Genomic DNA, 13,159 nt, shown 5'->3' with positions numbered 1-13,159 from the left:
TACTCCGGTGCTCACTTTTCTCATGTTATCCCGTCCGGGCTGCAAAATAAAATAAAACGCACTTTATCTTACCTGCCAACGAGCCCGCGGAGCTCCGGTACAGTCCGGTACAGGTGTTCGGTCCCCGGGCTGTATTCTTCTTACTTCCTGTTAGTCCGGCACGTCACATGGAGCTTCAGCCTATCACCAGCGGAGGCGGGACATCGCTGCGGCTGGTGATAGGCTGAAGCTCCATGTGACGTGCCGGACTAACAGGAAGTAAGAAGAATACAGCCCGGGGACCGAACACCTGTACCGGAGCTCCGGGGGCTCGTTGGCAGGTAAGATAAAGTGCGTTTTATTTTGCAGCCTGGATAGGATAAAATGAGAAAAGTGCGCACCGGATACTCCTTTAATAGCCAGCCGCGGCGATTGCCGCATGCTGGCTATTAGCGGCGGCCCCCGGCTACTGAAATCATCCGGGGGTCGCATAGTACGGAGTGGGCACGAGTCGGAGCCCGCTCCATAGCCGTGTCAGATCCGGCCTGCCCGGCTCCACAAATGTGGAACTTTTATCTCCTGATGCCCGGGACATGACATGCTGTTCCGGGCGTCCGCAGATAAAAATTCCACATCCCTAAAAGAATCGATTCAAAAATATTTTGAATCGATTCTGTATCGGCAAATGAAAAAATCGCGATTATCGCGAGAATCGATTTTTTCTTACATCCCTACTCTGTAGTATTCAGCAGCTAATAAGTACAGGAAGGATTAAGATTTTTTAATAGAAGTAATTTACAAATATGTTTAACTTTCTGCCACCAGTTGATTTAAAAGAAAAAATGTTTTCACCGGAGTACCCCTTTAAGGGAATCTGTAAGTCATGTTATTATGTCCTCACGTGTGCCAGTACAATGTGTAGCTTCATAGAATGTCCCCCCACTAGCTGTCAGTGTGCGGCCATAAAACAGTTTCCACTGTCGCTGCTTCTCCCTACCACCAATGTTTTAACTGGCTTCCTCATATGACAGTGATAGGGAGAAACCTGTCAATCATTGGTGGATGGAACAGAACCAGTGGTTGCTTTTTTCTACACCAGGTAATGGCATATGGGAACAGTGTGGCTAACTCAGCGAGGCATGGCATAACTGACTGGTTTCTGTTAAGTCACAGAATGGTTAGCTTTACTGTGCCTATAGTTACAAAACTATCATGCTCATCACATCACAATGTCCATATAAAGTGCATTTCTCCATTTTTCATTAAATAAGACATTTGACAAAATAAGCAATCTTACATATGTCTAATATGTAGGTTTGCATATACAGTGGTCCCTCAAGTTACAATATTAATCGGTTCCAGGACGACCATTGTATGTTGAAACCATTGTATGTTGAGACCATAACTCTATGGAAACATGGTAATTGGTTCTAAAGCCCCAAAATGTCATCCAAAAATAGGAAAAAGTGAGGATTAAAGAAAAAGTAGATAACTAATATAGATAAAGCAAATCTCTACATATAAAAGTAAGAAAGATCTGCTGGGAGCTGTAAATCACTGTCTATGTCAGTGTTTTCCAAGCAGGGAGCCTCCAGCTGTTGCAAAACTACAACTCCCAGCATGCCCGGACAGCCAAAGGCTGTCCAGGCATGCTGGGAGTTGTAGTTTTGCAACAGCTGGGGGCACCCTGCTTGGGAAACACTGGTCTATGTAGAGGACAGGAGCTTCTTCAGGGACCTGTACAGTACACGCAGTGTCCTAAAAAAGTAACATGGAGTCGCCCTCACCTGGTGTCCAAAGAAGCCGGTAACCCTGGTACAGGTAAAGTGTACAGAACATGTAATACCTCCCTGTACTGTAGGGGGCGCTACCAGACACCAGTCAGTGCATACACTTCAGTAACACAGGTGCTTTACCTGTAAATTGCCCATTCTGATTGGTCAGTTCTCTCGGCCATTGACAAGTTTCACAGATCTGGACTGTCTTTGTCCAGATTGTCATTGTATGTTGAGTCTGGTTTCAACTTACAATGGTCCAGAAAAGACCATTGTATGTTGAAACTATTGTATGTTGAGGCCATTGTATGTTGAGGGATCACTGTATATATATATTGTGGAGGATATTACAATTTACTGCATAATGCAATATATATATATATATATATATATATATATATATATTGCATTATGCAGTAAATTGTAATATTCTCCACAATATAAAAAGCTTTAATATTTAATGCAAGGAGTTTTTGATGCGCGGAAGAAATCAGCTTAATAGGGAGGAAGCAGGAACTGTATAATTAATGCTTTTTTTCGACTTTGAAAACCTGCATCTATCATTATAATGTTATTGCCTCAAATGCGACATAGTAATTACTTGCTGTATTCTCCTAGTTTTGCATACCCCTAAGAAATGGGAAGTGTCAATTTGTTTTAAAACAAAACACAATGTTTTATCAGAATCAATAACAGAATTAATTACCAGAATAAAGAAATGTATTTTCCAATGTACCATTACATTCTTAGCCGACACATTAACCCACAAAAACTAGGATTGATATTAGACCTGACAGTCAGAAAATGATAGCAGGGGTAGATATATCTTTTTTCGACCGTACTAACTATATATGTGCTGAAATGTACGCAAAAGTTACCTATTTTTCTTAATAAGTGTAGCTTACACTACATCTTCTTGAAAATCATGCCAGATTTTCTCCATTACCCACTAAAACCTTGTAAACTGAATAATAAATGTGGAGCACTGACCTCACAATCTAGAGGAAACTATTATTCAGTTACCCTTCTCACACTCCTCAGTTATCCCAAGATAAAGTATCCAGATTACCATTCTATAATCACCTTTGCTTACATTTTTTTGTTATAATGCCCCTATGATTCTGTTTACATTTGTGTCTATAGATCACAGATTCATTTGTTTTTGATGGGAAAAAACATATGCATAAGTGTCAAACTTGGAGGATCATCTTTAGGTCCTCAGCTGTTATGTCAACCCATTGGCGCCAATTCAATGACAAAAAGGGCCACCACCTAACCACTTACAGTCATGAGGGAAAGAAAAGTACACACTCTACATACAGGACATAAATATTGCGGTCTTAGGAGGTCTTAAAACTAGGTAAATACAACCTTAGATGAACAAAACACAAAATATTATATCCTATCATTGTTTATTTAACCCCTTAAGGACCTGGGGGTTTTCCGTTTTTCCATTTTCGTTTTTTCTTTCTTACCTTTAAAAAATCATAACTCTTTCAATTTTGCAGCTAAAAATCTATATTATGGCTTATTTTTTGCGCCACCAATTCTACTTTGTAATGACGTCAGTCATAGAACGGGAGCGGACTTAGGACGTACAGGTACGCCCTGGGTGCTTAAGAGGTTAACTAAAATAAAGCCATAATGGAAAAATCATGTATGAAAAAACTAAGTATACACCATAATCAATATTTTGTAGAACCAGCTTTGCACCAATAACTTAAACATGCACTGTCAGACTCAAAAACTTTTTGTATGTTGTACATATTGGCAAAACATTAACCTTTCTAATATACTTCATAAGAAAATTAGATTTCCTTTTTTAGAAATCCTAAAATCATGGCTTTGTCAAAGCTGAAGCACAGGCATGGACAAAGTCCGGTAAGTGAGGGTGGGCTAGCACTCCCCTGTCTGATAGGACAGGAGTGAGCACAGAGGAGTACTATCAGACAGGGGAAAGCACACAGGAGTCCTATCAGACAGGAGAGAGCACAGAGGAGTCCTATCAGACAGGAGAGAGAGCACAGAGGAGTCCTATCAAACAGGAGAGAGCACAGAGGAGTTCTATCAGACAGGAGAGAGCACAGAGGAGTCCTATCAGACAGGAGAGAGCACAGAGGAGTCCTATCAGACAGGAGAGAGAACAGAGGAGTACTATCAGACAGGAGAGAGCACAGAGGAGTACTATGAGACAGGAGAGAGCACAGAGGAGTACTATCAGCCAGGAGAGAGCACAGAGGAGTACTATCAGCCAGGAGAGAGCACAGAGGAGTACTATCAGACAGGAGAGAGCTCAGAGGAGTCCTATCAGACAGGAGAGAGCACAGAGGAGTACTATCAGAAAGGAGAGAGCAAAGAGGAGATATATCCAACAAGAGAGAGCACAGAGGAGTCCTATTAGACAGGAGAGAGCACAGAGGAGTACTATCAGACAGGAGAGAGCACAGAGGAGATATATCCAACAGGAGAGAGCACAGAGGAGTACTATCAGACAGGAGAGAGAACAGAGGAGTCCTATCAGACAGGAGAGAGAACAGAGGAGATCTAGCCCACCCTCACTTACTGGACATTGTCCATGCCTGTGCTTCTGCTTGGACAAAGCCATGATTTCTATAAAAAGGAAAAAAAAATTCTTATGAAGTGTATTAGAAAGGTTAATGTTTTGCCAAGATGTACAACATATAAAAGGTTTTTGTATCTGACAGTGCCCATTTAAAGTAATAGTTTTCTGTATGACTTTATAAGTCTTGCATATAGTTTCAGAGAAAAATGTTGTGTACAAATGTCGTAGATGTAAGGAGTGTGGTGCAAATGAGTTAGTCATAATAAGACTGGTTTGATTTATCCAACCCTCGTATAGTAGTAAAAATAAGCTTTCCACTTGGTAAAGTAGAAAGGACTACAAATCCATGACTGTGCATCATTTATACAGAACAATTGCAGGGACAGTAATGTTGCTTATCCTTTGCTTTTTTAATCTCACTTGCTAAATGAGAAGTGAAATCTGACTGGTGGCCAAAGGCATCACTGTTGCTCTTCTTAGTTTAAGTTTTATCTTAGTTTAGTTTATTAATTTAGCTAATTCATAGGAGTTTTCTATTGCATAATGTTATATGTGGTATAATCACTATGATGTGCCATAACATTAAATTATGTGAGTGTGTGATCACTAGGAACCCCAGATGACTGTGAGAATGAAAGAGCAGAAGCCTCTTCAGCTTTTCCATGGAAAGCAATGCTCGCGACCATGCAGGAACTAAAACACAACTCTATTCAAGTGAAGGGGGCTGTGCTGCACAACGGGTGGTAGAGAGCACTGGTGGCCAAGATAAAACTCTGACACAGTGCTATACTAACTCTGCACCCCCTTAATTCTTAGGATAAAGGGATGATATTAGGCAGATAGGTTGATCGACGATGGCATATTCCATCACTATGTAATGGGAAAAAAACATTTGAACATAGGTTAGCAGCAAGGACATAGTTGTACCTTATCTCTTGACACGCAGCGATTGCAATCACAGGTAAAGCAGTATTGACGCTGAAACTGCATCTGACGCATGTGTGAAGGCATCATCACATCAATGTAACTTATAGTGAGCTGTAGAGATAAGAAAACATAATACACATTTGTCATCATCTGCACACATAATCACTGGTGATTCTCCATGTGTTCTATAGCTCATAAATCATGTAATATGCAATGTTCTCTTTTATTAATGAACATAATCACACACTTATTGTATGCTACAGCTTTTTAGCTAGATTAATGGATATTGGGTCACTGTCCTTTTTGCAGCAGATCGGACACATGCAAATGTTCACAGGTGCTCACATTAGATTTATCTCTACTATTAAGAATCTTCACAGGTTGACTTACTGTGTTACAATATCCATGCTTTAACTGAAAGAAGAACTTTTGATGACATGACAGCCACCCAGCATTGGTCACTTTGAGATTAGTGTATTGCAGAGGAACCCTTGTTCATCCATGAAATTCTCCTCTGACTAAGACAAAAAACTCCTTCATGGAGATTGAGTACTTTATCCTTACAGTGTGGACAGGAACAGGCACAGTGACTTGATTGTAGAACAGGAAGAAATGACACAAGTTGTCTAGGTGTAGGTATGCCTAGCAGGAGATGATGCTCTTGCAAAAGCCTGGAGGTGATTGGCTGGATGCACACACTTAGCTGGCCTAAGCCATACTGACTAATTATTAGGTTTCAGTCTACCCCTTCTCCTGTGAGAAAAGGCTGGACCAGGGACTTTTCCCACAGCCATTGACGCAGGGAGGATCATGTGACCAAGGCATCATTCATCCGATACAGAAGAAATGCACTTTGCAAATAAACTAACAGTACCCCATACACATGCACACAGTTTGCAGCAAGCTTTTCTTTCAGTCACATTAAGGATGGTAGCTGGGACAGTGGACCTGGCACACAACACCAGGATGGCAGGATTAAAAACCTTAAAATATGTGCAATTCATTTCCCTCTATTGTCAATTGCAGCTACTGTTAACAGGTGTCAGAATTCACAGGACAGATTTAGTTTTGCCTGGGTCATAAAAAGCAATGGGTAGATTTATCAATGTATTTATGCAAGTGTATTGGCTTCAATGCATTTACATTATTTACTTTAAACTGGGGGCTTATTGACAGTAGCACTTACACTAGAATATGGACTGATCGACCAAGGCACTTATGCTAGACTGTGAACTGACTGCCTGCAGCACGTACACTAAACTGTGGACTGATCAATCACAGTGCTTACGTGAGACTGGGCACTGACTTGCTGCAGTGCCTATGCTAGACTGTGCACTGACTAACTGCAGCGCCTACATTAGACTGTGCACTGACTAACTGTAGCACCTACGCTAGACTGTGCACTGACTAACTGCAGAGCCTACGCTAGACTGTGCACTGACTAACTGCAGAGCCTACGCTAGACTGTGCACTGACTAACTGCAGAGCCTACGCTAGACTGTGCACTGACTAACTGCAGCGCCTACACTTTAAGCACGAGTGCACAGGCTTGTTGGATCTATGCAGAGTTGCCTGCCTCTACATGAATCCAGGGAGCCTGTGCATTGGCAGGGAAGTCATTAAAGGGGTACTCCACCCCTAGACATCTTATCCCCTATCCAAAGGATAGGGGATAAGATGTCTGATCGTGGGGGTCCCGCCGCCAAGGACCCCCACAATATAGCATGCAGCATCCACCTGTATCTGCTTCCGGCAGCACTAGAGGTTCTGGCTCCCGACCACTGGAACGGAAGATCGTGACGTTACGACTCCGCCCCCGTGTGATGTCACGCCAGCCCCCTCAATGCAAGTCTTTGGGAGGGGGCATGACGGCTGTCACGCCCCCTCCCATAGACTTGCATTGAGGGGCGGGGCATGACGTCACACGGGGGCCCAGTCGTGACATCACGATCTTCCGTTCGCGTGGTTGGGAGCCAGAACCTCCAGCGCTACGGGAAGCAGATACAGGTGGGTGCTGCATGCTATATTGCGGAGTTCCCCAGCAGCGGGACCCCCGCGATCAGACATCTTATCCCCTATCCTTTGGATAGGGGATAAGATTTCTAGGGGTGGAGTACCTCTTTAAGACCGGGAAGAGATTCTGGTCTTAAAAATTCTTCCATAGGAGTCCATGCATGATCAACTAAATAAATAAATAGTTGAGCACCCAAGCACTACAGGTCCCAACATAACCTAGTATTATATACCCAGTGGAGCAGTGAGACTTTTGCAAAACCTTGCAGTAAATAAATACACGCAGTGTGGAGCAGTAGAGGGCAGTAGGGCTCACCTATCATAGGGCTAATAAAAGGGGCAGATTGTGCCCTTTTTTTTATGTAGATAGGAAATAAGTGAAATACGGGAGGGTTTAGACAGAAACTATATCTCATTTCTTGTTTTCAAGACAAAGTTTGGATTTGAATACCAGTGCATATCATCAAGATGACGTTGTCTTTAATCCCAAATGTTTGCAGGTAGCAGCCCCAGGAATAACACCCAGGGATAACACAGCTCTCCACTTGTATGCGCTCACTGCACACAGTATACTTGGATTTTAAATTGAACCAGATCATTGGAAACCACTTGGTTATCATTTTTGTAGATACACAGAGAATTAGTCCAACTAGCTGCTAAATGATCTGCGTCTACAACTATTATTTGCAGTTTTGTAGCAAACATCTGCCAGTCAGAAAGCAGCTGACCATGAGCAAGTAATCGTTTCCTGGTTATTTCCTCTTCACAAGCTCTAAGGCTCATCTAGAAGTTTTTATTTGTAGAATACTTCTACCACAAACAGCGGCATTTATGTGTTTAATATTCAGCAGTATAACCTCCCGCTGTTAGCCTGTTGACACACACATTTGCTGTCTTTTGATGTCTTTATGCAAGCTGCTAAACACTGTCATGTCAGTTCAAAGAATGTTTTTAAATGAAAATTTACAGAGAACAAAATATAGTGTACATACATAATAATATATTAGGATATGGCTGAAAAGTATATAAAAAAACTTTAGGGGTGGGGGTGGGGGGGATGAATCTCTGTTATGTGTGTTGCTTTTTCTAAGTGCAGCTAATACATTGAGGATATAGTTACGCATTTGGTTGTTGGAGTTAGAATTGCTTGTTACATCACCCCCAAGGATGTAGTACAGTAGATGGGCAGTGCCTAGAGAAAAAAGCCTAGTTAGAGTACTGCCGATTTGCATTTATATATACAGTAAATACTGTATATAGAGATAGAAATAGTGGCCGGCATTTATCACTGTCTTTAGCCTTTTTTTTGTGTCTAGAAAAGGCACCAAAAAGGCGTAAGCAGGGTTTATTTTGGCCTTTTGGTTTACACATTTCTGCTGATTTCAAGTTGCAATCCACTGATTTTGGCAATACACAAGATATGGGAGGGTTTCATGAATTGCGCCTTTTTGTGAAAAGGTGCAAAAAAGGTGCAAAGCCACTGAAAAGTCTCTAAAACTACACCATCCCAGACTTACAGTAGCATAGCTGTTTGGTGAATGTGAAGAGAGAAATTTCAGAAAATGTGACCTGCACAAAATGTATCCAATGCTATGTGACCATTTAATACATTTGGTGCTCCTACACATTACCAGCACACAAAAAAAAGTGTAGAAAATGCTTCACTTACACCTACAATAATAAATGCTTCACTTACACCTACAATGATAAATACCCCACAAAGAGTGGAATTTCCATAAGCTGAAAAAGTGAAAAATGTGCAAAACATTCCTGCAAAACCTGTGACATGCTGATGTATATTTCTGTACAGAATTCTATTCTGAAGTATATGAATTCAATTTGGAAAATCTAATTTGCCTACCTGTCTACTGCATATTTCATATCTGCACATACTGGAGGTAAAATGTGCAGCATAACTGTCCCATGTAAAATTATCCCTAGAGTGAGCTAACACTATGGATATTATCCCCAAAAAACTAGATGATGTAAGCTAAGAAGATGCTGCATGTAGTTTTTTAATTCTTCAGTTTTATACCAGTGAAACAAACAGTGTCTTATCCCTTTGCTAGAAATTTGTAACTCAATATGCTCGATACATAATACTGCATTGTCTTTCTAATAAACTGAGAGCATGGTATTATTACTATCCATTAACTAAGGCTTATCTACATCTAAAAACATATCTGACCGAACTTATTAAAACTTATTTTAATTAATTCCAAGGTCCATTAATTTATGTGATACACAAGCCTGTCAAATGTTCTGATTGATAAACGTAAGCATTCTTCCAATTCAAGTCTAATTAAAGGAATACTGTAGTGGAATTTAACTTACACTCAATCCAAAGAATAGAGGATAAGTTATAGATCGCGGGGGGTCTGACTGCTGGGACCCCCACGATCTCCTGTAAGGGGCTGCAGCAGTCTGCAGGAAGGTGGCATTCTGTCTGCCACATGACACTGCAGCCCATACGCCCCCCCCCCCCATGTATCCCATAGAGATACATGGAGGGGGAGTGTCGTCCGCGGCTTCCTGCGGGGGTTGGCACGTCACTCCCTGCGGACTGTCGCGGCCCCGTACAGGAGATCATGGGGGGTCCCAGCGGTCAGACCCCCTGCAATCTATAACTCATCCCCTATCCTTCGGATAGAGGATAAGTTATATTCCACTACAGTATTCCTTTAACTAGCAGATTAATGATGACTGCAAAGACTGTGTTCACATGTTCAGGTTTTTAATTCTAACTATTGAATACAGAACCAAAAATGGTTTTGTATTCCCAGTATAAGTGTCCGCCTATTTTTTATTAGCAGTCAACTCACCAAATAAATTTTTCTTTTAAATGGGCACTGTCATCAACATTTTTTTTGATATGTTGTAGTACTTATGTACTACAACATATCACTAATATAGATTCATAATTTATTTTTTGGCTTAAAATGGTTTCATTTACATTTGAAAACCGGCCACTAGGGGTCTCCCTCCTAGTGGCCGGCTGCAGCTGGCCTTGACGTCACGAGTGAATTAGGACCGATGCCAGTCGGGCAATCGGTCCTAATTCAGTCAGCCTGCGCTCGCTCCCTGCCTGTCAATCAGACAGGCAGGAGCGAGGGCAGTGAAGGCAGGAGCTGCGCGCATTTGCTCCCTGGATTCACGCGCAGCCTGTCTCCGCCCCCGGCATGAAAAGTGAAATGGAGTCAGCGCACGCACACTATATCAGAGCCGCGCTGAGGCTCCATTAGTATGGCCCCGGGTCTCGGCAGTTGTATATTGCACGGCATGCTACTCCTACACTCCTCCCTGGATAACACATGTACTGCTAAACAGGGAGGAGGAGACCCGGGAGCAGCCTGCCGTGCTATTTGCTGCTCATCTATGCGCGCTCCCGACAGGAGTGCAGCATAGATGAAGTGAGGGCAGAAGTCTGTGCCCAGCAGGCGTCAGTGACGTTGCTCCTGCTGAGGAAGTCGGCTTCCGGCAGAGGAAAGCAGAAGAGCCCAAGAAGACCCATTTGTAAGGTAAAACACATTTTTTAAAAGGCAGGGAGGGGGTTAGGGATAGATTAGCAGTAGGTAGGGACAGAAAGAAAAAAAAAATGGTGGGAGCTACTCTTTAAATTTAGTAATATAGCCAAAGTCTTTCAGCCCAAATCAGCTGGAATAAAAATTACAAACATGTAGCAACAACAAAAGATGGAGTGTTTTTTTTTCAGGTCTGGTTCTTGGCCTTTTTGTTTTTTAACATAGTTTTACTTGTATCAGTAAAGATTTTCCGTGATAATCTGTTATTTTTGGTTTGGCAATAATGAAGTTTAGGACATGCACACATTTAAATAAGAAAACAGAAAAAGACAAAGGCCACATTGTAAGTAAAAGCAGGCTTCACATGCATACTGGCTAGTCACAGACCCAGAGTGCTTTATTGTAATTTCATAGTTGTCTCTTTGATGTGGTTACATTCCTAAACTATGTTGGTGTTTACAGCAAATCAAACACATGTTATACTAATAAAGGCATCTGCTCATAATAAGGAAAATATGCTGCATTACTGTGAATTTCATTCATTTCAAAACATTTTCATGATTTATTAGACCTGTTTTGTTTATCTGAACAACAGTAGTTAGGGTACAATCTTCTGAGTGGCTGGTAGCTTCGACATGGTTATAAGGCACCCTTCACATCGTACATTCAAAGTGAACCTTAGAAGGGAACGATCAATTATATGGCCCAGATGTATGTAACTGCATGGCTATACTAAGGCAATTAGAACTTTTTTCAATTGTATTAAAAAGGAAAAGCAAAACTCTTGAATGCACATAAGTATTCAGACCCTTTGCTACAACACTTTAAATTTAACTCTGGATCCTCCCATCATCTTTGAGATGTTTCTACACCTTGATTGGTGTCATGTGTGATAAATCCAGTTGATTGGACAGTATATAAAAGGACACAGCCCAGTCTACATAAATAGGGCCACCATCAGGGGGTACAGCCGATACCCCAGTAAAGGGCCCGGAGCTCTAAGACTGCACCCTGCGGGTAACTCCATGCAAGGAACTGTGGTGGCACAGTCCCTGCAGTGGGGTAACCGGTTCCTTCACCTGCTGGCCCCGTCGCACCCCCTGCGACCAGGACCGCAGGTGAAGGGGAGGTTGCCAGGGGATCCAGGACACCTTTCCCAAATCCCAGAGCGGCGCAACATTTAACACTGAATGCGAATTTAAGACGCACACAATGTTGTGCACCACGGAGCTGACATCACAGGAAGGAGCCAGCTGCAATGGGGGCAATGTTAGGGGGCATAATAATAATCTATGGGGACAATGTAAGGGGGCCTAATGCTATATGGGGGCCATATAAGGGAGCCTAATGCTATATTGTTTATGACCTGCTACTTTATGGTGGCAATGTCAGAGGGCCTGCTACTCTGAGGGCAATGTGAGAGAGCCTTATGCTATATGGGAGTAACGAAAGGGGACCTAATACTATACGGAGACAAAGGGGCCTAATGCTGTACAGGGGCAATGTGAGGGGGCCTAGTACTACGTAGGGACACAGAGGGATCTAATACTATATGAGGCAGTGTAATACATATAGGGGTTTTGTATAGAGGTGAGGAGTGTGCTGTAAGAAGCCTAAAATGTTTATCTGGCAGATTCGGTGGAGACGTGTTGTGATTGGGAGACATGTTCGTGATGACCCAGGACAGATGGAGAAGAAAGAGAAAAGTGAACGACTCAGAGCAGTCACGAGCCAACACACAGAGCTACCTGGCCACAGCAGTGCCAGTAGCGCATCCGCAGAGTTAAATACGCTGCGGATGCAGTGTGTGTAATCCTACCTTTAGAGAGGTATTGGTCTTTGTATAGTGGGTTTTAATCAATAACAATATAGCAGTGGTAATGATAGTGGTCATGGTATGGTGCAATTATTTGTCCCTTGTATAGTGGTGTTATTGTTTCTTTTCTTTTTTTTTTTTTTTGGGATTGACCCTCATGTTTGGTATGCTATGTCCATATGAGTAAAACAATTTCTCCTTTAAATATTTACCCTTCATTTAAGGCAGAGATTAAAGGGGTACTCTGGTGGAAAACAATTTTTAAAAAATAAACTGGTGCCAGAATGTTAAACAGATTTGTAAACTACTTCCACCCAAAAACCCAATCCCCTAAGCACTCCTCAGCCGCTGCATGATCCACAGAAAGTAATTTTCTTTTTGAATTCCTTTCTGTCTGACCACAGTGCTCTCCGCCAACACCTCCGTCCACGCCAGGAACCATCCAGAGCAGGAGAGATTCGCTATGGGGATTTGCTCCTGCTCTGGACAGTTCCCGACAAAATGCACAAAGGCGCTGTAGTATACAGCAACCGACAAGCACTGGAAGGATTAGGATTCCCGAATA

General features: G+C 42.2%; 1 protein-coding gene across 2 annotated transcripts in view; it reads right to left on the bottom strand.

Annotated features, from left to right (window-relative positions):
- The window catches only part of SMYD3 (SET and MYND domain containing 3), an 815,165-nt gene that overhangs the window by 225,932 nt on the left and 576,074 nt on the right, over positions 1-13,159 (bottom strand). For both annotated transcript variants that reach the window (XM_056567174.1, XM_056567173.1), the window contains exon 8: positions 5,245-5,355. In XM_056567174.1, coding sequence (XP_056423149.1) covers positions 5,245-5,355 — 111 coding nt within the window. The remainder of the gene's footprint in view (positions 1-5,244; positions 5,356-13,159) is intronic.

Source organism: Hyla sarda, chromosome 3 (assembly GCF_029499605.1).
Source record: "Hyla sarda isolate aHylSar1 chromosome 3, aHylSar1.hap1, whole genome shotgun sequence".
Taxonomy (NCBI): Eukaryota; Metazoa; Chordata; class Amphibia; order Anura; family Hylidae; genus Hyla; species Hyla sarda.
This window is presented reverse-complemented; position numbering and strand designations above follow the sequence as displayed.